The sequence below is a fragment of the Anomaloglossus baeobatrachus genome, chromosome 3 (genome assembly GCF_048569485.1).
Source record: "Anomaloglossus baeobatrachus isolate aAnoBae1 chromosome 3, aAnoBae1.hap1, whole genome shotgun sequence".
Classification (NCBI taxonomy): Eukaryota; Metazoa; Chordata; class Amphibia; order Anura; family Aromobatidae; genus Anomaloglossus; species Anomaloglossus baeobatrachus.
Window position 1 is genome coordinate 172,439,946 of NC_134355.1, and position 27,262 is coordinate 172,467,207.

The 27,262-nt window shown below is 47.1% G+C and overlaps 1 protein-coding gene across 2 annotated transcripts; it reads left to right on the plus strand.

The window, feature by feature from the left end:
* The first annotated feature begins 7,887 nt into the window (after nt 1-7,887).
* On the plus strand, nt 7,888-26,833 carry BCL2L11 (BCL2 like 11). Of its 2 annotated transcripts, none has more exons than XM_075338176.1 (4): nt 7,888-8,052; nt 14,793-15,186; nt 24,137-24,240; nt 25,980-26,833. In XM_075338176.1, the coding sequence occupies exons 2-4, from the start codon at nt 14,808-14,810 to the stop codon at nt 26,073-26,075; spliced, it is 579 nt and encodes a 192-aa protein (XP_075194291.1). In that variant the 5' UTR covers nt 7,888-8,052; nt 14,793-14,807; the 3' UTR covers nt 26,076-26,833. The 2 variants fall into 2 exon arrangements, with proteins under 2 accessions (XP_075194291.1, XP_075194292.1); XM_075338177.1 differs by lacking the exon at nt 7,888-8,052 and adding an exon at nt 11,224-11,303.
* The last annotated feature ends 429 nt before the right edge of the window (nt 26,834-27,262 follow it).

The following is a 27,262-nucleotide window of genomic DNA, read 5'->3' on the forward strand; positions in this document are numbered from 1 at the left end:
CCCTGTCGGGGGCACAGAGTGCTGGGGGTTCTAGGCCCCCTTCGCCTACCCACGAGGACTCTGATAGGTCTGATGGGGAATGTGATTCCTCTGGCTCTACTTCCCGCTCCTCTTCAGATAGCGACTCAGGGGGTCGCCAGTGCTTCCCAATCGAAAATATGAAGAAGTTAGTTAAGGCGGTGCGGACCACTATGGGCATCCCGGATGAGAAACCTGAAAAATCCATCCAGGATAGGATGTTCGGGGCCATGGAGCAGAAAAAACGACTCTCCTTCCCGGTGGTGGATAAAGTACAGGCCTTAATTGCCCGGGAATGGAAGAGACCTGATAAGAAGCATTCCCTTCCAGGCGCCTTTAAGAGAAAATATCCGTTTGAGGAGGCCTCCTGCTCCACATGGGATAAGGCGCCAAAATTGGATGTGGCTGTCGCTAAGGCGTCCAAAAAGTTTGCCTTGCCATTTGAGGACATGGGCTCCTTGAATGACCCGTTGGATAAGAAAGCTGATCACTTCCTAAAAAATACCTGGGAAGCTTCTGCTGGTGGACTGAGACCCGCCATTGCGGCTACATGTACGGCTAGATCCCTGACTATATGGATTGACGAACTGGAAGACAAGTTTAGATCACGAGCACCTAAGGAGGAGATTGCTTCCTCCCTCTCCAAATTGCGGGGGGCGGCTGCCTTCCTTGCGGACTCCACTAAGTTGGCTGCAAAGTCAGCGTCCCTCTCCAATGCGGCTAGAAGAGATCTCTGGCTGAAATGCTGGCCGGGGGATCTGCAAACTAAGTCTAAACTTTGCAATATCCCTTGTCAAGGTGAATATCTGTTTGGGCCGGTCCTGGATGACATCCTGGAGAAAGCTAGCGACAAGAAAGGCGGCTTTCCCTTTCCGTCGTTTCCTTCTTCACGGCGGTCCTTTCGGAGGAAGCCAGTTCGCCGCCCCACCCGGCCACGGGATCGGAATACCTGGTCCGATAGAAAGAATCCGGGAAAGGGGTTCATGTTCAAGGGCCCCTCAAAAGATCAGAATAAGTCGTCCAAGTGACTCTCTTTCCCAGGTCGGAGGGAGGCTCTCTCAGTTCCTTCCGGCTTGGGAAAGAATTTCATCCAGTGCATGGATCCTGGGCCTCATACGCTCAGGCCTCCGGCTCCCCTTCCATCACCCTCCTCCTCCCCGATTCCTGGTTACCCCTCTGCGTCGTTCTCCGGCGGAACAGCTGGTTTTTGGAAGCAGAGGTCCGTCACCTCCTCTTCAAGGGGGTTCTAATGGAAGTTCCCGCACGGGAACAAGGAGAAGGATTCTACTCCACCCTCTTTCTGGTGGGGAAGCCCGACGGTTCCTATCGCACAATCATCAACCTGAAAGCCCTCAACCGGTTCCTTCAAATAAACAGCTTCAAGATGGAGTCCGTGTGGTCCATCGTGAAATATCTGTATCCCCATTGTCACATGGCTGTCATAGACTTGCGCGATGCATATTATCATGTCCCAATCCACTCTCTCTTCCAATGCTTCCTCAGAATAGCCCTCCACATGGACGGTCGGGTCTGCCACTTTCAATACAAAGCCCTCCCCTTCGGTCTGGCCATCGCCCCGAGAATTTTTACGAAGATAATAGCAGAAATGTCGGCATATCTGCGTCAGAGAGAGAGGTCCTTCTGATTCCTTATCTGGACGACTTCTTGATTGTGGGCGCCTCAGCTCGCCATTGTGCGGCCCTTCTACGGCAGGTGCAGGCTTCCCTGCGGGAGTTGGGATGGTTGATCAACGAGGAGAAGTCCAGATTAATCCCGTCCAAGGTTCAGCTGTTTCTGGGACTCTCTTGGGACTCCCAACACTCAACTACGTCGGTTGCCTCCTTCCAAAGTGGAAGCCCTCCAGACCCAGATAGACCGGACTCTGCGGCACCAGCACATGTCTCTCCGGGGTGCGATGTCCCTCCCGGGCTCCCTGACTGCGGCCATCCCAGCCGTCCGATGGGCTCAGGCACACACCAGGGTCCTGCAGTGGAATATCTTGCAGCATCAGACCGCTCACGGAGACCATCTGGACAGACTAATCATTCTCGACCATCGCACATTGCAGTCCCTCTATTGGTGGCTAGATCCGGTCCACTTGGGCAGAGGGGTGCCTTGGATGGCGCCGGAGCCCGTGGTGGTAACCACCGACGCCAGTCTCTATGGTTGGGGTGCACACTTGGACACTCAGTTCATTCAGGGACGATGGTCTGGAGGAGAAGCTCAAAGTTCCTCGAATACAAGGGAATTGCTGGCGGTGGAAAAGGCGTTAGGTCGTTTCCTGCCGTTGTTGCGGGGTCGCCATGTGAAAGTTCTGTCGGACAACCAAGCGACCGTAGCGTATCTCAACCACCAGGGGGGTACTCGCTCCAGGCACCTCATGTCCATCACAAGCAGGATCATGTCTCGGGCGGAAGCTCATCTGGGCTCCCTGTAGGCGGTGCACATCCAAGGGAAGGAGAACATTTTGGCGGACTTTCTCAGTCGCACCCAGTTTCACCAAGGCGAATGGTCTCTAAATCAGTCCGTTTTCGACAGGATAACGGAGATGTGGGGGGTTCCCGAGATAGACCTCTTTGCAACACGAACCAACAGGAAGGTTCCCCGATTCTGTTCCCTGGATCCGAGGGATCATCCCCACTCGGTGGACGCCCTATTACTCAGATGGGACTTCCGCCGCGCATATGCCTTCCCTCCGATCATCATCCTCCTCCCTGCAGTGCTCAGGAAGATACGGGAGGATCAAGCAGCCGTGATTCTCATAGCACCCTTTTGGCCAAAGAGACCTTGGTTTTATTGGCTGATGCATCTGTCCATCACCAATCCGTGGGTTCTCCCGGACCTACCGGATCTCCTATCCCAGGGTCCAGCCTTCCACCCGCAGAACAGGTTACACCTGACGGCGTGGCGCTTAAGCGGTCACTGTTAGGCAACAAGGGGTTTTCTCCGGGTCTGATCTCCACCTTGATGCAGTGCCGAAAGCCTGTCACTACTCGTATTTATGGGCGCATTTGGGCAAAATTCCTGGCCTCTACGGGTGCGGATCCTACTAAGCCACCCTCTGTCCCGGTTGTCCTAGAATTCCTCCAGAGGGGTTGGGAACTGGGTCTGTCGGTTAGTACCCTAAAGGTGCAAATCTCTGCACTGAGCGCCTTGTATAACCATGCCCTGGCCGGAGATCCCTGGGTGTCTAGGTTCGTTAGGTCCTGTACTAGGTCTAGGCCTCGGGGCAACATGCCACTGCCGTCCTGGGACCTTAACTTGGTCCTTTCAGCTGTAACACGGCCCCCGTTTGAGCCCTTAGATTCTATCTCACTCAAGCATCTGTCCCTCAAGACGATTCTCCTGGTCGCACTCACTTCTGCCCGTAGGGTTAGTGACCTTCAGGCCTTATCCATTTCTCCTCCATATACCCAGGTTTTTGATGACCGAGTGGTTTTAAGAACTGACCCTGCCTATTTGCCGAAGGTGCATTCCCACTTCCATAGATCACAAATAGTGCTCCCTTCTTTTTATGCCAACCCTTCTTCTCTGGAGGAGATGGGATGGCACTGCCTGGATGTTAGGCGTTGTCTTCAACGGTATCTGTTGGTCACCTCGGAAGGGAGGAGGGATAAGTCTCTGTTTGTAGTCTTCCAGGGTTGTAGGAAGGGGCTTAAGGCTTCTAAATCCACCTTGGCCAGGTGGATCAGGGATGCCATGTCTGTTGCTTACACGGCCGGGGGTGAAGACGTACCTCCTGGTCTGAAGGCACAGTCCACGCGAGCGATGGCATCTTTCTGGGCGGAGAGGTCAGAGGTCTCCATCGAGCAAATATGTAAGGCGGCAACCTGGTCTTCTCCGTCCACCTTTTTTAATCACTATCGCCTTGATTTGTCGTTCACCGACATCACCTTTGGGAGACGGGTTCTGCAAACTGTTGTCCCTCCCTAGGTCTTCCTCTCTGTAATTCTCTCGTGGTGCCGTCATGGGTGCTGGAAAAATACGTAATTACTTACCGGTAATGTGTTTTTTCTGAACCCATGACGGCACCCTTACATTCCCTCCCTGCACTTAGGGGTTGCTAGTTTGCTTCCTTTTTCGCTCCTCTTCACTGGGCGGTTATGGTGGCGGGATATGTTTTAACGATGTTCCTTGTTTCGGAGGTCCTGTCATGCTCGGTAATCAACTGATGCGGGGAGAGGTGCCGCCCCTTTTTATTCTGGAGGTTTCCTGGCCTTGAAGGGCGGATCCCCTCTCTCATGGTGCCGTCATGGGTTCAGAAAAAACACATTACCGGTAAGTAATTACGTATTTTCCTTTTATTAGCCAGTCTCAGATATGGCTTTTTCTTTGCCACTCTGCCCTGAAGGCCAGCATCGCAGAGTTGCCTCTTCACTGTATATGTTGACACTGGCGTTTTGTGGGTACTATTTAATGAAGCTGCCAGTTAAGGACCTGTGAGGTGTCGATTTCTCAAACTAGAGACTCTATTGTACTTGTCTTGTTGCTCAGTTGTGCAGCGCGGCCTCCCACTTCTTTATACTCTGGTTAGAGCTTGTTTGTGCTCCCCCTGAAGGGAGTACTACACACTTTTTTTTTGTAGGAAATTTTCAGTTTCTTGTCAATTTCTCACATGGAATAGCCTTTATTTCTAAGACAAAGAATAGACTGTCGAGTTTCACATGAAAGTTCTCTTTTTCTGGCCATTTTGAGAGTTTAATGGAACCAACAAATGTAATGCTCCAGATTCTCAACTAGCTCAAAGGAAGTCGAGTTTTATAGCGTCTCTAATCAGCAAAATTGTTTTCAGCTGTGCTAACATACTTGCACAAGGGTTTTCAAGGGATTTATAAACATCCATTAGCCTCCTAACACAATTATCAAACACCATGTACCATTAGAACACTGGAGTGGTGGTTGTTGGAAATGGGCCTCTATACACCTATGTAGATACTGCATTCAAAACTAGACGTTTGCAGCTAGCATAGTCATTTACCACATTAACAATGTATAGAGTGTATTTCTGTTTAATGTTAGCTTCATTGAAAACAAAATGTGCTTTTCTTTCACAAGTAAGGAAATATCTAAGTGACCCTACACTTTTGAAGTATAGTGTTTCTTTATTTTGTTTTTTTTTTTAATTTGCATTACTAATATAATTTGTATTTTGTTATTACTTGGTGTGAGAGCATATAGAAATAGCAAAGTGCTGTTTTCCGTTATATATAAAAAAAAAAAAAAAAAATGCGCAGTGCACACACAGCCTTAGGCCCCTTTCACGCGTCAGTGATTCTGGTACTTTTTTTTTTTTTTTTTTTTTGTATATGTACCAGAATTGCTGACATACGCAGACCCATTCTAATCAATGGGTCTGCTCACACATCAGTGATTTTTCACTGAACATGTCTCCGTGCAGCGTGGCCGTGATTCTGCACGGAGACATGTCAGTTTTTGTCTGGCATCACTGATGACCCACGGACCACATTATGGTGTGATCCGTGTGTGATCAGTGAAACACGTACCAGAAAATCATGGACATATTAAATATTAAAAATTTTCAACTTACCTTGCCTGCGATTCGCTGTTCAGCCTCTGCTTTCGGCAGCTCCTGCCTGGCTCATGAATATTCATGAAAGCAGGAACTGCCGACCAGGAAGTAGGTGCTGAAGAGCGGTGGGCGGACGCTGCAGATCCGAGGAGATCAGCACCATGGACAGCAGGAGCGAAGGCAGGTGAGTAATGTCCATATGCAATCACGGATTGCACATGGACAATCCACGTGTGCCGTGACTCACGGAACACTGAGAATGTGCGTGTTTTACACGTCAGTGAAGAACGTCCGTGTTTTTCACTGATGTGAAAAGGGCCTTACAGGGAACCTGTCAGGTCCCTTATGCGTTCTAACCTACAAGCAGGGTGATGTGTGGCCTAGTAACCCCTTCCTACCCATCCCTGTGTTGTAATATGAATTTATAAAAAAAAAAGTTTATAACTTGTGTTCCCTATGTATATAAGCAGACGGTCTAGCCCCCTGGCCGTCTCTTTGCCCCTTGAGCGTTTTCATGCTTTCCGTGATATCACGCCCCTGTGGGCATGATACCATGGATTTACATGAGATACGTCACCATCAGCCTCTGGAGATCCTGCGCACACCTCAGTCGAGTAGCCTTGTTATCTGGGTGTTAACTTATCGGCTTTAGACGCACTGTGTACATGGTCGGAACCGCATAAGTCTTCTCAGCATGCACAGTGTGCTTGTGAAACCGACAAGCAAGCACCTGGATAACAAGGCGGGAATGGCAAGTGTGCAGGCGTGTGATCTCCAGGACCTGACTGTGACGTTGCTCATGTAAATCCATGGTATCACGCCCACAGGGGAGTGATACCACAGAAAGCATGCAAACGCCCATGGCGCAATGCAACTCCCAGAGGAGATTAGACCCTCTGTTTACATAGGGAACACGTAAGTTTTATAAAATGGTTTTTATAAATTTGTTACACAATATTACAACACAGGGATGGGGTAGGAAAGGGTTTCTAGGCTACACATCACCCTGCTTGTAGGTCAGAAGACATGAGACCTGATGGGTTCCCCCTTTAAGCTGTATTAGTGAGCACTTCTTTTGTGGAAATAATCCATGCACCTCACAGGTGTAGCATATAAAGATGCTGATTAGACAGCATGATTATTGCACAGGTGTGCCTTAGGCTGGCCACTGTAAAATGCATCGTTGCCCATCGGGCATGGCCCTATATTGAGTGATGTGAAGCTGGTGGTTTCTGGGCATCACGGCTGGTGCCTTATAGCCGTCCCCGGCCTCCCATCCTCTCCTGTATTACTTCGCATTGTCCGCACGCTGGCCTTGGAATTTATTTCTGCTATGATCTCAGGTTTTATTGAGCATTTTCCTATAGATATATATCTGCTAGTTTTGATCTCGCACATGGTGCCTGCAGATTCAGCTGGTGGATACAAATGATGGATCCCTTTTAACACTACTTCTCCAGTCTCGTCATTCTCAAGGTAGGGATGGCAAATCAGAAAGGCGAACACTCGGCCAAGAGTCATGTGCTGCCAGCTCACTACACCTTGTGGCTGATGGTATATACTGTATATCCTGCGGTGTGTACACGGGGCTATGCACTGACCGCAGCGCCCCTAGTGGCGGCCTCACACACTGCTGGCTGTACTGTGTATTCCACACAGCAGTGATTGCTCAGTGAGCACATACATGCTCTTGTAGTCCTGATACCTCTTAATGGCTATATATAATAAATGCTGTCACAGAGCGAGCTCCCGAGACTTCTCTCAGAGCAATCAATCATTTTTCAACTGGCTCGCTACCAAAACCTTTTTCTAGTAACACAGCAGTGTGTGGTGCCGCCTCTAGGGGCGCCCTCCACCCGCCTCACCGGTCACCACTGCCGGCAGGATCCCGCTGTGTATTGTCTGGACACGCCATGACCTTCCTGTAATTGCTGTTACTGAGGTGGCCGCCGAGTGCAGGACAGTTGTGACTGGTAACGAGCGGAGGTTGCCCCGGTCACACCAGGTTACTACGACCCGGAGAGATCCGGCAGGGAAGAGGTGCTGGGAGGAGAGTTGGCGCCTGAAGACACGTGACCGGTGCGCACGAGTGCAGGCGTGAGCCTCCCGCCGAGACAACAGCAGAGGAGGGGGCAAAACATGTAAACAGAGCTGCGCGTCGTGCGAGGGCGGGGCCCGGCTCAGGTCAAGCACTGAGGGGATTTCCCAGCGCCGCCGTAACTCTGTCGGCTATTGGCTGTGCGCGCATCATTCACGCATGCTGACCAATGAGGGGAAGATGGGCGGGTCCAGCTGACGTCACAATAGTTATCGAGACGCGAGCTCTGTAGAGAGACTATTACCGTGACAGACAAGCTCGGAGCGGACCGGGTACCTGGCGGCTCCGCACTCACTGCTGTGCTCACCGTCCGCCTGCTCTACAGTGCCAGTGCCCTATCCTTATCCTGGCAGTCCGGTGCTCACCGTTCCTGTGCGGAGGGCGGCCATGACTCCCGGGCTGTAATGTAAGTGGAGCCGGCGTTGTCTGTTCGGCCGTCACAATAGTTCTCTGAGCCAAAAGTTAGCGTAAGCGTCCCCGGATATCCCCGTGACCCCGGCGTCAGGACACCGGGAGCAGCCTGAGGAACATTACCGGAGCCAGAGCGAATAACCGCGACCTGACGGCGGAGGAAGCGCACAGACATGACCGGTGTGCGGCGGCATTGTACGGCCCCGACCGGCCCCAACCGCAGCTCCAGGAGCCGCTCAGTGTTCAACGCGCTGGAGACCTGCAGCCCGGGATAGCGGCCAGTGCCGGCTGTGGGGAGCGGCGGCCCGGGATAGCGGCCAGTGCCGGCTGTGGAGAGCGGCGGCCCGGGATAGCGGCCAGTGCCGGCTGTGAGGAGCGGCGGCCCGGGATAGCGGCCAGTGCCGGCTGTGGGGAGCGGCGGCCCGGGATAGCGGCCAGTGCCGGCTGTGGGGAGCGGCGGCCCGGGATAGCGGCCAGTGCCGGCTGTGGGGAGCGGCGGCCCGGGATAGCGGCCAGTGCCGGCTGTGGGGAGCGGCGGCCCGGGATAGCGGCCAGTGCCGGCTGTGGGGAGCGGCGGCCCGGGATAGCGGCCAGTGCCGGCTGTGGAGAGCGGCGGCCCGGGATAGCGGCCAGTGCCGGCTGTGGGGAGCGGCGGCCCGGGATAGCGGCCAGTGCCGGCTGTGGGGAGCGGCGGCCCGGGATAGCGGCCAGTGCCGGCTGTGGGGAGCGGCGGCCCGGGATAGCGGCCAGTGCCGGCTGTGGGGAGCGGCGGCCCGGGATAGCGGCCAGTGCCGGCTGTGGGGACCTGCAGCCCGGGATAGCGGCCAGTGCCGGCTGTGGGGAGCGGCGGCCCGGGATAGCGGCCAGTGCCGGCTGTGGGGAGCGGCGGCCCGGGATAGCGGCCAGTGCCGGCTGTGGGGAGCGGCGGCCCGGGATAGCGGCCAGTGCCGGCTGTGGAGAGCGGCGGCCCGGGATAGCGGCCAGTGCCGGCTGTGGGGAGCGGCGGCCCGGGATAGCGGCCAGTGCCGGCTGTGGAGAGCGGCGGCCCGGGATAGCGGCCAGTGCCGGCTGTGGGGAGCGGCGGCCCGGGATAGCGGCCAGTGCCGGCTGTGGGGAGCGGCGGCCCGGGATAGCGGCCAGTGCCGGCTGTGGGGAGCGGCAGCCCGGGATAGCGGCCAGTGCCGGCTGTGGGGAGCGGCGGCCCGGGATAGCGGCCAGTGCCGGCTGTGGGGAGCGGCGGCCCCGGTCTGATGTGTACACTCCTCATGTGGCTATAGCATCAGGACCATGTAGATCAGCAGGAGATATGGATGGCTGTGTATACATGGATTGGACGTGGTGGTGTGTATATGCCGGGCATACAGGTGGTGGTGGGTATATGCCGGGCATACAGGTGGTGGTGGTGGGTATATGCCGGGCATACAGGTGGTGGTGGTGGGTATATGCCGGGCATACAGGTGGTGGTGGTGGGTATATGCCGGGCATACAGGTGGTGGTGGTGGGTATATGCCGGGCATACAGGTGGTGGTGGTGGGTATATGCCGGGCATACAGGTGGTGGTGGGTATATGCCGGGCATACAGGTGGTGGTGGGTATATGCCGGGCATACAGGTGGTGGTGGGTATATGCCGGGCATGCAGGTGGCGGCGGGTATATGCCGGGCATACAGGTGGCGGCGGGTATATGCCGGGCATACAGGTGGCGGCGGGTATATGCCGGGCATACAGGTGGTGGTGTGTGTGGCTGGTATATGCCGGGCATACAGGTGGCGGCGGGTATATGCCGGGCATACAGGTGGCGGCGGGTATATGCCGGGCATACAGGTGGCGGCGGGTATATGCCGGGCATACAGGTGGCGGCGGGTATATGCCGGGCATACAGGTGGCGGCGGGTATATGCCGGGCATACAGGTGGCGGCGGGTATATGCCGGGCATACAGGTGGCGGCGGGTATATGCCGGGCATACAGGTGGCGGCGGGTATATGCCGGGCATACAGGTGGCGGCGCGTATATGCTGGGCATACAGGTGGTGGCGTGTATATGCCGGGCATACAGGTGGTGGTGTGTATATGCCGGGCATACAGGTGGTGGCGTGTATATGCCGGGCATACAGGTGGTGGTCGGTATATGCCGGGCATACAGGTGGTGGCGGGTATATGCTGGGCATACAGGTGGTGGTGTGTATATGCCGGGCATACAGGTGGTGGCGTGTATATGCCGGGCATACAGGTGGTGGTCGGTATATGCCGGGCATACAGGTGGTGGCTGGTATATGCTGGGCATACAGGTGGTGGCGGGTATATGCTGGGCATACAGGTGGTGGCGGGTATATGCTGGGCATACAGGTGGCGGCTGGTATATGCTGGGCATACAGGTGGCGGCGGGTATATGCCGGGCATACAGGTGGCGGCGGGTATATGCCGGGCATACAGGTGGCGGCGGGTATATGCCGGGCATACAGGTGGCGGCGGGTATATGCCGGGCATACAGGTGGCGGCGGGTATATTAGAGAAAAAAAAAGGGTTTTCAGCTCACCAGTTTGTTGAAAATTCAGCTGGATGAAAGCTCCTGGACGGTGCTCAGTAGAACAAGGGAGGCTGTAGAACCATCAAAGTAAGGAGGTGCTCCGGCACAAAACGTCCATGCAGACAGAATTGTTAGAGATTAAAAAAACATCTTTAATTCCTAATGGTTAAAAAAGTGGTGGGTATATGCTGGGCATACAGGTGGTTGCGGTGGGTGGGGGGTATACTCCGTGCATACTATACAGGCGTTAGTTGGTACACATCGAGTATATGGGTGGTGGTAATGGTGACCAGTATACAGGGTTCTGTGGTGGCCAGTGTACGCTGGGTATATGGGTGATGGTGACTGGTATATGGCGGTGGTGTGCACAAGCCGAGTATGTGTGGTGGTTGGTACACGTGTGGTGGTCGTCGGTGTACATGGACTGCACATGTCAGTCTTTCAAAGATGTTGATACAAGAGAGCTTTGTGTTTGGAGTTAAGTTAAAAAAAAAAAAAAAGTGAAATCTGTCCACCCCTCAGAGAACGGAGAAGTGAGCTCGTCCACCATAATACAAGCCCATTGTGACGCACTTACTACGAGCTCTGTTCTGTGCCAGACTCTGCAGACTTGCTGCGCTCAGCACTTTCCTTGGGAGAACAATAGGCCGGGCCTGCAGAGATCTCTGCTGTGCAGCCTGGGGAATCTGACTACTAATGATCTTAAAGTTACAGGCGCCAGTTAGTGGAACTCTTACTCTAGACTACTACGTGTTGATCACTTCCCCTGCTTCTGTCATCGTATTGTTTGGCATATTACACTCTGTGTCCATATACTAGTAGGCATAGGCATGTACATCTGGGAAAAGGGATTTCCTGAGTTATGTCCCCCCTGAATGATCTGTATAAAATCCATGAATAGATGGGTTGTGACGTTTTGTTGGTAATGCTGTCGTCATGTCACTTCATCTACCGTCATTAACATAATGGTATATGACAGTATTATACAGGGATATACATGATGGATCTACACATACCATAGTGGTATATGGTAGTTTTACACAGGGATAGCCTTGTTATATGTACAGGTTACCAGAGTGATATAGCAGTGTTACACAGATATCATATACCCCCCCCCCCCCCCTCCCAATAGTGTTATGCAGTGTTTTTCTTGCTGGCCTTTCTTTGATTCAGGGAGACCACTGGTGATATGTTGTGTTGAGGGCTGGATGTTTGGAGAGTGCGTCCTGTAAGAGCTGATATTGGACTGGAGTCCTGGTATTGTGCCCAGTGCTGATCGGGGCCTGTGATAATCGGCCCAGGACTCTCACTTGTGGCAGGATCACATTAATACTGCACTTTCAGTGGCTTTCCGATGACTAAAAAATGTGTTTTATATAGCGCAGTTAGTGTTTCAGGTCTGTCATTCTGTCCACCGCTAACCTAAAGGTGAAATCCCTGACGGCTGCTCACAGCGCTATGTATAAAGCTCTTGTGTTTATGGCAATTAATATATACTTTGGAAGCCACCAGTAAACTAGGAAAAGGACTAGAAAGGAAGCTTTTTATGTAGTAGCCCTGATGTTTAGCTTCTGCATGGCCTATATCTCATTAGTGTTGTATATAGGCTAAGATGTGTAGTAACGTACTGTATGTCCATACGTATGTCATTGTGTGAGGACGTTTCCAATAAGTATGTGACCTTTATTTAGTAGACACGTGTGAAAATGATTTTTGCACATCCATCCAGAAATGCACAGAGTTTTAACATGTACAGCAGACCCTTGTGTTTAAGGCTGGTTTCACACTACGTTTATTTAACATGCGTCATGAACGTTTTTTTAGCGGAAAAGCGGATCCAGTGCAAATGCGTTTTCATTTCGATGCATTTGCAATGGACTCGCGTTAACATGCGTTCACCTGCGTTTGCGTGCGTTAGGCTGGGGCCACACGGGCACTACTGCGATCTACTTGCATGAGACTCGGCTCGTGCTGGCAGTACAGCAGAGCCGAGTGTCATGCGTGTGTCCTTGCAACTGAGGTCCGTTCGTGCGAGCAGACCTCAGCTGCGGGGGGCGGGCCGGCACTCAGGAGGGGAGGGAGGGATTTCTCTCCCTCTCTCCTGCGTAGTCAGCTATAGCCATTCTCGCATTGCACTGGCGGTACACCGGTGTACTGCGAGTGCAGTGCGATTTTTCTCTCGCCCCATTCACTTGAATGGGTGCGAGAGAAAGAGTCTCGGATTACAATCGCAGCATGCTGCGATTGTTTTCTCAGTCCGATTAGGGCTGAGAAAATAATCGCCCATGTGTGCTGACACACAGGCTAGAATTGGTCCGAGTGGAATGCGATGTTTTATCGCACTCCACTCGCACCGATTTTCTCGCCGTGTGGCTTAGCCCTAATAGTGAGGATCCAGCGACTTGCAGTTTTTTTAACATCTTTCAAAAACTCTACTTGTAGCGTTTTTGAGCTGCGTCAAAATACTGCATGTCACCGGATCCTGACTAAACAGCACGCAAACGCAGGTGAACGCTGGCGTGCTGATAGACAGGATCCTGCTTTTGTACTGAGCATGCCCAGAAAGTACTGAGCATGCCCAGAACCAGTCTCGCGTGATCTGTCTCTCTCTCCTCCTCCCTCACCCTCTCTCTCTGTCTTTCCCCCTTCCTCCCCTTCCTCTCTCTCCCACCTGAGAGCTGCGGACACTCGTAACCAAGGTAAATATCGGGTAACCACTTCTCTTAGTTACCCGATGTTTATGTTGGTAACGTGTGCAGGCAGCCGGCTCCTAGCAGCTGCAGACACTCGTAACCAAGATAAATATCGGGTATCCAAGCCCGATGTTTACCTTGGTTACCAGCGTCTGCAGCTGTCAGAAGCCGGCTCCCAGTCTAGTTCCCCTCACTCCCGATCACATGACTCCAATCCCCGCCCCTAAACATCCAGTGACAGGATCCTGCAAAATAACAGATGCGTTTGCATGCGTTTTTTGCTGTAAAAGCAGGATCCGCTTTTGCAGCAAAAAAACGTTATGGACGGATGTTAAATTAACGTAGTGTGAAACCAGCCTAAGGCTATGTGCGCACTAGAGATGTGAAGTTTCTCGAGAAAATCTTCTCGAGAAACTTCTGGGAGTGAAGATTTGCTGAACTCCGGAAAAAATCCGCGGCAAAACCGCATGCGGATTTGCCGCGGATTTGCCGCGAAATTGCCGCGATTTTCCCGCGGGTGGTTCCCTGCGGATTTTTGCAGGCTGTACTGCAGAAATCCGCGGGATACCTGCGGATTTAATTGACATGTTCATTTTCTCAAGAAAGTTTCTCGAGAAATTTCCGCACCGAAACTTTCTTGAGAAAAATCCGCACCAGTGCGCACAGCTTTTTTTTTTTCTCATAGAATTTCATGGGAAATGTCTGCACAAAGATTGCAGACATTTCTCAAGAAATTTCCGCGGTAAATCCGCGGGTATTTTGCTCTAGTGCGCACATAGCCTTAGTGTTTAAGATCTCCAATAAAGATCTCGCCATTTGGACTGGCACCTGCAGAATCCGATCTCGAGGAGATAATAAATATATATATATATATATATATATATATATATATATATATATATATATATATATATATATATATATATATATATATATATATATATATATATATATATATATATTATATATTATATATATATATTATATATATAAATATAACTATACTTTGGTAGCTTTGAGATTCTATTTTTTTTTTTTTTTAGGTTTTATAGGTTAAACAACCTTCAATTCTACATGCATATTTTTAACGGGGCTCTCTGGGCTCCAGACAAATTGACTGCAGATTGCTGGAACATGAGTGTGCAGTGTGAATACTGTCATGAGTCCCCTGTAGCTGCTTCCAGCACTGCCCAATAACTGGAAGTGAGCGGTTGTAGGGGGAATAAAACTTAAATTTTATTTGTGTGGTAGCATATGCTCCAGTAAGCCTGCCAGACATGATTTCTATGCAATTACCCTGCAGGCTACCTCATTATCTGCCAGTAAATGGTATTTTCGGAGGTGACCATTTCCCTTTTGTGTATTTTTGCATAATGTCATCTTGGATGTGCAGTGTTGGTGCCCTTGTAAATTTAGCAGATGGGATCTCTGACTGATTTGTATTTGCTCTTATAACTGTCACCAGTGAACACAGAGAAATATTATGAATGTTTATTTTTTGTATTTCATTTTACAGAAATAAGAAGACCAAATGGCCAAACAACCATTGTTAAATTCGGGGTGCAGTGGAGGAGAACAGATACCGCCAGAAGAGAGACGCACTCCCCATAGACCCCTCAGAAGAGGGGCTCCGACTTCCCTTTCTGGCAATTCTCAAAGCTCCCATTCTAATGAGGGCGGGAGTTGTCCAGCCAGCACTCCTTGGGGTTCTAGTTTACCACCATATAGCCCCAATTCCTTTGCCAACAGATCCCCACTTTGCACGTTAGTAAGAGGATCCTCTCTGGTCTCTAAAACGTCAAGTGGATATTTTTCGTTTGAAGTGAGTCCTGCTCCTGTGTACTGCGATAAAGCCACTCAAACACCAAGCCCCCCGTGTCAGGCATTTAACCACTATCTGTCCGTCATGGGTAAGTAAGATCTGTGTACTTTTATATACTGTGATTGATTTGGCTGATCTTCTCTCTTAAAGGGATACTGTCTCCGGGCTTTTGCCGTATAAAGTACGTCCAGCATGTTTCACCACTGTTATAGCATTCTGGTATGCTGTGTATACCTACCTATATAATCTCTCTATCCTCTCTGCAATACACACAAAAAGAGATTTTTATCATACACTGATGGGACGGCCCAATGGGCATCTCTGGTCTTGATCTTGCATTTTTTTTTTTTTTAATGAGGGCTCCTACGTTGTCCACACAGTGTCGTCCATTGTGCTCGTGCACAAGTGCAACTCTGTCCTGCCAAGGGCAAAGTATTGTAGTGCTTATTTGTAGGGAAAGGACAGAGTGCTGGTAACCCGTATGTAAAGCGAGCGTGTGCGCCCTACAGTACCTTGTTCTGTCTTCGGGAGGCTAAAGAGAAGACCCTGTGGATGACGTAGTGTGCATCACACAAAGCAGTGAATGAGGATGGCGATCACAAGAAGAGCACAGGCGACGGCTCAAGATGAAATACTCTCATCAGACTGGACCGCCCCATCTGCGGGTATAATAAAAGCGCTCTTGTGGATTGGGGGCATATATACAGCATACCACAATGCTGGGTGAACATTTGTGGCGAGAATCTGATGACATTTCCCTTTTAAGATTAAATGAAATAGACTAAAATCTATGAAGCAATTACACACCTGCGCATAGGACTGCAGGGATGGCTGAGTGTTGCTATATTTCAGTCACTGTCTACAGTTGTAAACTATAGTCTGGGATCATCCAACTTTGTCGCGTTTGCTGACACTTACTGGGCTATGTGGCCGTACAATGCGCACATCTTGACAAAGACACTCTGGTCCCTTGATTATAGAGATGCTTATTTTCAGAAAACGTGTTCAGTGTAAGCAGTTTTGGTGTTTCAAATAGATTCTGAAGCAACAAATGGCTGTTATTCTGTTTGCTTGTTAGGGTAAATACATTAAAATCTTACTGATCAGCATATTTATGATGTCCCTGTGCTGCCACATAATAAAATCTGTTGAGAAAAAGTGACTGTCAGTGATTACTCATTTTTCTACTCATAAGTGTGAAAACCAGCCTGACTTGTATAATCCTTACATGTGCCCTGCTGATAGTGGCTTCTGCAGGAGCATCGCACACGGGTCATACACTGCACACAAGCGGTAACTCTTCAGCACCCTAAATCACTGCACAATGTTGAAAACCTGCCAGTATCTGATAATCCAGGTGTTTCTCTCTGCACACTTCTCCAAAAAATGCATGAAAATGGATCAGCTTAACTTTTTTTTTTTCTTTACTCCCCCCCCCCCCCCCCAATCTTTTTTTTTTCCTCCCCCTCCTCTTTTTTTTTTTTTTTTTTTTTTTTTTTTTTTTTCCTTCATGCTTCGCTTCTGATAGCCAATGTTTATACTATGGGGCGCTGTATGGATTGAAAATCTTGCCATGTAACCATATGGCTTGTGTTTGAGGGAATGAGGTGAAACCGTGCACACTAAAGCATTAAAGATGTGCTAAGTGAAGTTTATATCCTATCCAAAGGATCACTGGGGGTCTGGCTGCTGTGGGCCCCTCTGATCCCGAACACCAGGTCTTTGAAGAGCCGTGGCTGGATGGATCGCATGTCGATCATGTGCTGTGCTGCTCCATTCATTGTTGTACCAGCGCTGAAGGTCAGCTGAGCGCTGCGCTCTGCAATCTCCACACTTCCATTAAGCGTGATTAGAGGTGCAGAGTGCATTATTAGCTACACGGCTCTTCAAAGATCCAGGGTTTGATGAAGGCCCCTGCGGTCGAACCCCCAGCAATCGGGAAGCTTTCCCTAGGGGATCACTTATAAACTTACATACCCCTTTTAATGCTTTTAATTGTCGATATTGAAGGGATTCCCATCTCCCAGTGAATAGAGCTGTGCTGCAGTTCATACGCTCTGTTGGGGAGACTGGGAGCACCACACTGCAGAGGAATGATTCTGCACTGGGGGCTCTGCTTTCTTGGGATTGGGGGCAGCACCAAAGTGTGTACCCCTACCAATGATTAAGTGATGGCATGTCCTAATGATACGGCATAATTTTATGCAATGGGAATGGGAAAAACCCTTTAAGCAAAGCTCTGATTTTGGGGCTTGGCACAAGTGAGAGTGCAGTCTTTAAGGCAGATGATTTCCCTGGCATGTAGTCTTGGAGTCTAATGACTTTGTGATGATGACCAAAGTGTATTTGAGGGCCAAGTAGTCATTAGTTGAATATGGCGCTTTCTTGCCATCTCCCCGGGGAATACAGTAGCCGGTCTGTTGGTTAGTAAGCGTGATCAATGCAGCACAATGTTTTTACTATATTTAGTTTAACACCCTTAATTTAGGGAAAAAGTGGTAGTTTGTATTGTCAAAAAGTAGCAGACTTTAGTTTGTGTATAATTCTTTACTACATGGCGCGTTTCTGCTGTCTCCTGGTCTGCACGGACCTCAGCTGCCACTTTACCTTATCCTTTACCTTATCCTTTCACTGTACAGCATGTTTCAGATTTTTTTTTTTGAAGACTGGAAAGCCAACACCCAAAAAAGCAATATAACTTTGTACAGAGTAACCTTACTATCATAAGTACCATTTACATAAAAAAATGGGAATAAAAGAATCCAAAGAGTATGGATGGCGCTTGCTTTATAAAAGACAGTCCATTTCTTGTTTTCTCTGATTTCTTTAAATACTTCCTCACTTATGTTCATCCCTTCTTGGGTACTTAAAGGGAACCTGTCAGGTCTCCCCTGCTCCTAGAATTTCTAGCAGTCCTGGGTCCATATCTATAACCCCTGCCTAATAGTACCTTCATATAAAACAGACAAACACAGATCTTTAGAAAAGTATTTCTACAGTTTGAGATGCTTATTAGGGCTGTGACTAGTCGCATGGGGTGTTGGTTCCCTTAGGCTGCTTTCACACATCCAGTTTTTGCTGTCAGGCACAATCTGGCGAAATGCGGATAAAACTGATCATGCGCCGAATCCGTTTTTTTTTTTGTTTTTTTTTTTCTCCATTGACTTGTATTAGTGCCGAATTGTGCCGCATGGCTTTGTGTTGCATGCGGCTTCCACCGGTGAAATTTCTTCATACGGCTGCCAGAAAGGACGCAGCATGGAACGGTTTTTGACTACGGTAAATAACCAGACCACGCCGAATCCGGCGCCGTCCGGCATGTTGTATAATGGAAGCCTATGGGTGTCTGATCCGGCGTCATCCGTCATATGACTGAATCCAACGACTGCGTTTTTCTTAAACTCAGCATGCTCAGTGTCACAACGGATCTGTCGAAAAATGGAAGAAACGGATGGAAAAAACTGATCCGTCGCATCAGTTTTTCTACCGGATTGTGCCTGATGGCAAAAAACTGTGTGACAGTAGCCTTAGTCGGCCCACTTAGCATGTTATCACGCCTCTGCGTCATGGCACAGACGTTATAACATGCTAAGTGGGACTAGCCAGGGAACTGACGACGCCTCTGTGACTAGTCACAGGCCTAATAAGCATCTCATCAACATATTCAGAAATACTTTTTCTAAAGTTCTGTTTGTGCTACTATATGCTGGGACTGTTAAGCAGGGATTCTAGATATGGACCCAGAACTACTTGTGGTTCTTGGTGCACAAGGGACCTGAAGGGTTCACTTTAAAGCTCAAGAATAATATTAATGTCTCATTGCGTTCATTAATGGCTTGCTGTGTAAGTTGCCACCAAAATCTGAGCTGAACCTTAGTTTGTTACTAAGGAGGGGCATTGGGCTGGTTTACAGCTGCTGGCAGCTAATCAAGAAGATTTATTACATGTGGTGTTCCTTTTCCAGCAGCTGTTTCTGAGCGAGGTCCCTGAATCCGTCTGCCCGGGCTTGTCACGCACACGTGCAGCAAGAAAAGAAAACCTTTACAGCTCCTGTTGTGCACTGATGCCAGGGAAATGTACTCGGATCTACTTGAATTTCCCTGCTAACTATGCACTTGGCTGTTCTGCAGAGGTCATGTATGGCCTGTCCTGTATCAAGTGGTACCCCAGCTGATAGGGATCGGAAAACAACTAGCTGTTGCTTTTTCTATGGCCTTGGTATGGTCGTGCACAAGAAAGGAGTGGTATTGTCATGATCGAAATCCCTTTTTTTTTTTTTTCCCCCACAGATGGCTAAAGAAATAAATTATAAATCTCTGACCCTTTGCAACGTCTGCTATATACAGCATACTGATGGCATCCATGTGCTGTGTGTGTGTGTTTCAAAGACCCGTAGACTTGTATGTTCTTTCTGTCCATGTTACTGGAAAAAAAACAAACAAACGCACATGTCTCCATATGTTTTGGACAGATACACTGGACTTGAAAAAAACAGAAGTGAACACAGACTATAACTGTGTGCGCCACACAGACTTGTGAATGAGGCCTAAAGCTGAGATCAGATTGCAGTGAATCCACAGAAATCCCTGTCATGTTGACTGCAAATGTTGAACCTCTTACCACACTGCATTTCCTGAAGTGCGTATACATTTTTTTCCCACATGTAGTTTCCTGTAAATTGTGGCATATATTCAATGATAAATGCCTAGTGCACAACATTACTGTTTAAAAACCCCTCTCATCTCAAGAATTTTCCATCACCGCATCCCATTTTCTTATCGTACTGACTTTCTGTATAGTGTCCTCTGGGTCTTCCTCCACCACTGATCACATGCCATATTGCGTTTTGTCACTTTCTATCTGTTATGAGGGGCTGCTGATAAGTCTTTGGCTTTGTGATTTTTTTTTTTCTTTCTATGGTAACGAATGTTGGACACAAGACTTTCATGTGATGTAATATAGGTTTTCAAAAAATGTTGTGTTTGTTGCTTATGGCAACAGTGTTATACGCACGCAGGAAAACAAAATGGTACAGTCTAATGCGATATTCACAGCAACTGAGAGCAGAGGCGTGATAAAATTCTTGTTTCTGCAAGGGTAGTCCGCCAAGGATATTCATGGTGATATGTTGCAGACATTGGGGGATCAACTACCTTCATATTTCACAGTTAAGAACTGGGTTGCCAAATTTATAACGGGCCACTTCAGCACCAATGATGAGGAACGTCCTGGACGGCCGAGAGTGGTTGTTATTCCAGAGATTGTCGATGCTGTGCACAACCTCATACTGGAGAATCAACGAATTTCAGCTAAAGTAATAGCAGACATCATGGGGATTTCCCGTGAACGGATTTCTGAACTAATAAGAACTTCCTGGATTGACTGGTCACTATGGATGAGACCTGGATTTATTTGTATGACCCTGAAAATAAGGAGCAGTCAAGAGTGGAGGCACAGTGGTTCTCCTCATCCAAAGAAGTTCTGGGTGCAAAAATCAGCCACTAAGGTGATGGTGTCTGTGTTCTGGGATAAGGAGGGCATGCGGCTAGTGGACTACCTTCAAAAGGGTTCCACCATCAAGCAAGGTATTACATTGAACTTTTGGACTAATTGAAGTCGGCTCTGAAGGCCAAAAGGCGCGGCAAGCTGTCCAAAGGAATCTTGTTACTGCAAGACAACGCCTCAGCTCACACTGCAGAAGCGACCACAACAAAACTGGCAGAGCTGGGCTTCAGGCTGGTTGACCACCTACCTTATTCACCAGATCTAGATCCCTCTGACTATCATCGGTTTTTAAACCTGAGGAAACACCTCAAGGGTACCAAATGTTACACAATTTTGATGCCATGGCTGCTACGGATGCCTGGTTTGAGGCACAACAAATTTCTTCTTTTTGCTAGGCTTACAGAACTTGGAATACTGATGTAAGAAGTGTGTTGTCATCAGTGGAGAGTATGTGGAATAAATGTAAAGTTTCATCATCCTATCTCGTTTCTTTTTGGGTAAAGCAAAAGACTTCGCAGACCCTCGTACATGTGCAGCCTCTGCCTGATGGGAGGACAGTATTGCCCTCTCCTAGATTTCCTTACATAAGCGCATAGAGAAGTTTATGGTGATAGGCTGTAGTGTGATCTTATTATAACTGTCAGGAGCTGAGTAATGGTAACTATAAGAGCCATTAGACACGGTTTGGAGTCTGTAATGACACACGTCTCCGTTAGTCTCTTTAGAGGGAGAGAATAGTGAGCAGGAGGTTCCTGTTTGTGGTCTCCCTTGTAACATTCAGTGTGCACTTTTACAATGGCCCCTTTGGTGCAGTGGTGTCTAATTCAGCTGCTCCTTTTGAGATTTGTCTAGTGACACATTCACCTACAGTGGGTAAAGCCGCTGTTATACAGGTCTTCCTCTAAAGTGAAATGTGGCCACGGTATGAAAGCTAGATGAGTTACTGTAAAATGCTGGGAGTTAACGTGGCACTCCATCACTCGGGGCAGCATGAGCAATCTCACCAGCAATATCCTGGCAGAGTGATTTGTTCTGTCCATCAACATAGTTCTTCAGTTTAGTTTGTGGCACTATTTAGGCAAAAAAAAGTAGACCGTAAAAGTGCATTTTCTGTGCAGCAATTGCTTTAATCCCTGTATAATTGCTGTAGGACCACTCAGAAGCCTCCTTTTTTTTTTTTTTTTTTTTTTTTTTTTACCATTGACAACATAACCACTACTTTTAATGATTGACTGCTCTACTAGATGGCTGGTTATTCTAGTGTCATGGATTGGGCTTGATGTGATACATTTCATGCATGTTGTCACCAAATTTTCCTTCCAACGTGAGTGTGGAGTTGAACGTATGGCGATTTGAGCGTACCATTAAGTTGTGGTTACTTTCCCTACATCTGAACTGTCAGATTTTCACCATGTGTCACAAGAGCTTAGCTGAATGAATTTTCTGTCTGCCATAGAGGCACATGACTCTGCATCCTTAGGTGACCTCAGACTGGTCAGCTGAGGTCCTACAACATATCAAACTATTCCAGCCATGTCTCTGTGACCCTTGGTCCAGCTGGAACAGAAGGAAGGCTTGGAGCCAGACACGTTTGGGTTTTACTCACTCCTGATATTTACATCCATATCAAAACACAATTTTCATGATTTCTTCTCTTCTAGCTGTCTGCTTTATCACTTACATCTAGAGGAGTTACTTTTATTTATTTTTTTTTTGGTATGAATGTTTTAGTAGCACGCAATTTTATCTTTTGTAATACTGATATTGAAAAGTGATATATTCCTACTATACTGTATGTGTCCCTTCTACACAGACTATGCAGTTTGGGTGGAGTTGCTTGTCAAACATGTTTTAGGAAGTATAAACATTGGGACCGATACAACAAGGCCACTGTTCTCGCCGGTGTAGTTGGGATGTGCTGTAGTCAGGCATCTTCCTGAATCAGGAGATTCTATCAGGAGCATCGGACCAGCAGCAGACCAGCCTTGCCACAAAATCCTACTGCAGTCCCTGATGAGTAAGAGTTGTGGCACAAAGAACGCTGCCGAGCGTCTTGTCTCCTCGCCTCAGACCCGCACAATTTCACAGCTCCATCAGAAGTCAGAAAATGTTAGCAGAGCCTTGATCTATGCCAAAATTGAGTCTTCAAAGCTTTTTACTCCAGAATACTGACGTAAAAGCTTGAATTGGGTCAATTGGCTTTTGAATTTGCTTCATAGAAGCGGAGTATGTTCTACCACTTGTAAAATAACATTCTTCCTTCTCATTACTATTTATACTTGACAATATTTATATGGGAAACCTATTTAACCAGTTAGTGAGCACCAATACACCTTTTTACTGAGCTGATTATAAGTGAATACCATCCGTCTACAGGTGAGAATGTAGGCGCTGTCAGCTGTACCCCACAGCCGACACCCTGCTGCATCCGCCACCATTACTGCTGGCACTGACCGTGACAGTTAGATCGTTTTAGATGCTGCTGTCAAAAATTAACACTTCCATCTAGTTGGGTAACTCTTTAACTCAATCGACACCTTGATATTTTTGTTTTGAGGTCCTGATGGTTGTCATGGCAATCCACGGCCAGGTAACCGTTCTAGTAGTCTGGCGGTCCATAGTTTTTATTCCTGTCATTCCGCTTTGTAATCCTGAGAAGCTCTTGAAGGGTTAATAAATTACGGACCGCAGTTTTAAATGTGTAGGGGTGCCATTTTTAAAGTGGTTTCACGTTTAGGGGTTCTATAATATATTGGTCCCCACCAAAGTCATTTCAAAACAAAATAGGTCCCCAAAAATAAGTTTTGTAAATTTGCTTCAAAAATTGGTGCTTATAGATATAGATATACCTTTAATCCAGATTATAGCCAATATCATCCTGCTTCTACCTTAAATCTGCTCCATTTGTCATGTCATTTTATTTTAAGATAGTAAAAAGTTTAAAAAAAAAAAAATTTATATATATATATATATATATATATATATATATATATATATATATATATATATAATATATATATATATATATATATATATATATATATATATATATATATATAATTTTTTTTTTTTTAAACTTTTTACTATCTTAACAAAATAAAATGACATGACAAATGGAGCAGATTTAAGGTAGAAGCAGGATGATATTGGCTATAATCTGGATTAAAGGTATAAAATATTAAGTTTGAAAATAAATATTTGTCTATCTAAATTTAGCAGTAACGTGTAATGTCATATACAATCTCAAGCATTGGGATACGCTGAAACCTTCCAGAATTATTGCCACGTGATGTTAGATTTGACTAATGTGGTTTGGTCAAGAAGGGTTAAGTGCGGAGATTGTAGGCTTTGCCTTATTTTATTTTCTGTTTACACTTTAACCATTTATTCCATCTGTGGCTTTAGAGTTTGTACTATTTTTATTTTATTTTTTTAAAGTTGTCTATAAAGTAGTTTCCCTCCTAAAGCTTGTATAATACATATACATTCATGCTTTTACAGATAAATTAAAGCATTATTATTCTGTTTGTCAGCTGCCAGGAATATTAATGACCTTGGAGAAATGCGGCCAGAAATCGTGATTGCACATGAGCTTCGCCGTATTGGAGATGATTTCAATGCGTTGTACCATCCAGGGGTAAGTAGGTGGATTAGTTGATGACTTGCACCATTAGGTTTTGAAAAAGATGTGTTTCTGCCATAGGTGAGAATATTTAGTATCAAAAATGAGATCATACAACTGAGTAGAGCCTTATTATGGGCACACACCAGTGCACAGTGAAGAAACCCTGTGACCTATATGTAGAAAGCTGTTTATTTACATAATGTAGTTTGTGTATCTTGTTGTTAAGCGTGGAGTTCCTTATTTCTGTGTAACTTTAGTCGTATGTATGGTTTTCATAGTAGAGTTGTAGTGGGGGGTAGGGAAGATACTGAAAGGCTGGTGTGGAAATATGGGTCCGCTCTCTAAGTGGAGGCTTATGGGGAAGATGACTAAAAGAGAGGGGATCAAGTGCCATGGAAGTCCAGTGTCAAACGCTCCTCCACAGTTATGTGAATGTGGTTGTAGGCAGGGTTGCAGCTGGCATGTAGTTCTGGATAGTTTTTATTCTGCCCTTATACCAATAGGTGACTTTGATTCACCTGTTCATGGGGAGAAAAAAAGTTTACATAAAATCTGTAGAAAAATGAAATTGTCACTGGGAAATCTCCAAGTCGCTTGGCAGAGGTGTAAGACATGCTGTGTCTGTCTCCAGAAAGGAAGACTGTAATCCTATTGAGCATTTTCCTCATCCAGAATTAGAAACTTTCAGGAGAGAGCCACCTTTCCAACCTGCCAAAATAGACTGGGCAAGGTATTGGGATTCGCTTTAGGGATTTTTATTTTGTGAACTGGAAAATAATGGCTTGAATTGTACAGTCCCTGGCACAGGCTGTGATGGGTGCTGTGCGGCTTCCAGTGCAGCTGTTCCTGCTCAAAAAAATAAAAATCCTGTTGCTTTAATTGCTGCTGAAAGGGGGAAAATGCATCCCAAGATATGGCGAAAACTGCCAAGTTCTTCATCCAGTGAGATCTTTAAGGCTACGTCCTCACGATCAGGAGAAGTTGTTTGACGCTGCAGAATTTCTCCAGCATCTCTGCACCTTTTTAGTGTGTGTGTGTGTGTGTGTGTGTGTGTGTTTTCTTTGGTGTGTCAGCCTTTTAAATAGCTGTTTTGTTTTTAAAACTACGCACCGCAGATCAGTTTACACAGCGTAAAAGAGGCACAGTGGACATGAGATGTATATCCATCCCACTTTTTGTACTAGAAACTGCAGTGTTTTGGACGCAGCTAAAATGTGCAGCGTCAAAACAACTCAAGTAACACATCGTGGGTACGTACCCTTAGGAGCTTTTTTAGATCTGTATAATCTTGTGGTGGTTTTGGTGTGGAAACTCAGTGAATGCTTTTAAAGGGAATCTGTCATGTGGAAAAATGCTATTATCCTACAGAGTTGACTATGTTCGGGTGTCCACCTGCATAAAACATACATGTGCAAGAGAGAGCACACGCCAACTGAGTCTGCTCCATTATAGTAAATGGCCCTGTTGGCGCATGCGTCTGTAACACGCTTTGCGGGGTTAAGGAGGGGCAGTTCGGACTCATGCCCCGACGGGACCACTGATCGTAAGTAAAAGCGCAATGTGAAAGGGGCCTCAGGCACCATGAATGGAGTGACCGTTCACCTCTTGTGAGAGATCCACTGTTTTAGATTAGGCAGACTTCTGGAAAACTTTTTAAGCTAGTCACCATTTACCAGTTATTGGTGATCGATAAAAAGGTTATCTAAACTTCTTAACTGGAGCACTACTAATCTTCTAAATTGTCATTACAGGGTCACAACAATCGACATGCAGATGTGGTTATCGGCCAGGTATACATTCTGCGTGTGCTACATTATATCATACGTCTGATATGGAGAATGCAGTGACGGCAGCTTTCCAGCTTGGAAGGAAGAATGAATTCACAAATGAAGGATTCCAGCACTTGGCACATGTTCACATACTATGCAATCCATATCGTCTTCACGGCTTTAGACGTCTTCCGAATGCTCATAAGCCTTCAGGATCGCCCCTTTTTGTGGGGGGTAGACTCAAATCTTGGATCAGACTGGTTGAGATCAGAAGTGACTTGTTTCTACGATGGATTAATTTTTCTGCAGATTTTTTTTTCTTGAAAAATACAAATTTTATATTTTGTGTACATAGGAAAATAATCAAACTTCCTTATCTACTGATACTACAAGACCATCTCCAAAGACCTGTGGATCTTGCCGAAAAGGAGGCTTTGGATACTATCGCTGCCTTACTTGTATAATGGAAATGTGACTTTGCAGTGTGAAATCAAATGAAAAATGATGCAATGTAAGATGCTGATACTAGTATCTCTGTTCTTCCAGTTATGTTATCATAAGGCAATTTTAAGGATTGTTACCCTTGTATTTTCTTTGTTCTTGGGAAGGAATTGTCATTTTGGATTGGATGACCTTGGCAGTGTCCATGTTTCCGAAGGATGGATTGCTGAAAATGACAGCTTATTCACGTGTCCGATCTTTTCCCAGCCCTGTTTACACCAAAGTGCAAAACACATTGTAGCTACAACGCAATGGTTCTTGTGACTGAACTTGTGTTTCCATCATTACATAAGATAATTATGTATGTGCAAAATCTCCAATAGATGTAAACAGATTTTGTTTTGTTTTTTTTGTTATTATACTGGGACCAGTTGATTCCTAGACTACTACTAAACCTAAAATACATGTGAATAACGGTTCATATAGAAAGAGCCCTTTTTCCGCCTACTTCACCACATCAACACTCTTGGCCTAAAACTTTTGCTGAAGGCATCTGTTTACCTGGCATTAGGTGTGTAAGTTGTGCCAAGGTGTGGGAATGGTTTATACTAATGGTATGTGTGTGCGTTAGGCAATTTCCACTTGTATTTTAGTGTTAGTGGCTCAAGATCAGGTCTTCCACTGCATTCTGTTTCCTTGTAATCTGAGGTCAGTCTTTCTGAAATCCAATTTTAGTGTAGGGTGTAAGAATGAAGCTGCCAGACTGCATCTAAAGCTGTGTATAGATCTGGTGTGTGGCCGGATCAGTATACACATTCCTTTCC

What these genes read in the sequence shown, in the direction of transcription:
- BCL2L11 (XM_075338176.1), top strand. Translation starts at nt 14,808, where the DNA reads ATGGCCAAACAACCATTGTTAAATTCGGGGTGCAGTGGAGGAGAACAG. An exon ending in CCACTATCTGTCCGTCATGG is followed by an intron (nt 15,187 to 24,136) that starts GTAAGTAAGATC and finishes TCTGTTTGTCAG; the next exon opens with CTGCCAGGAATATTAATGAC. An exon ending in ATGCGTTGTACCATCCAGGG is followed by an intron (nt 24,241 to 25,979) that starts GTAAGTAGGTGG and finishes TTGTCATTACAG; the next exon opens with GGTCACAACAATCGACATGC.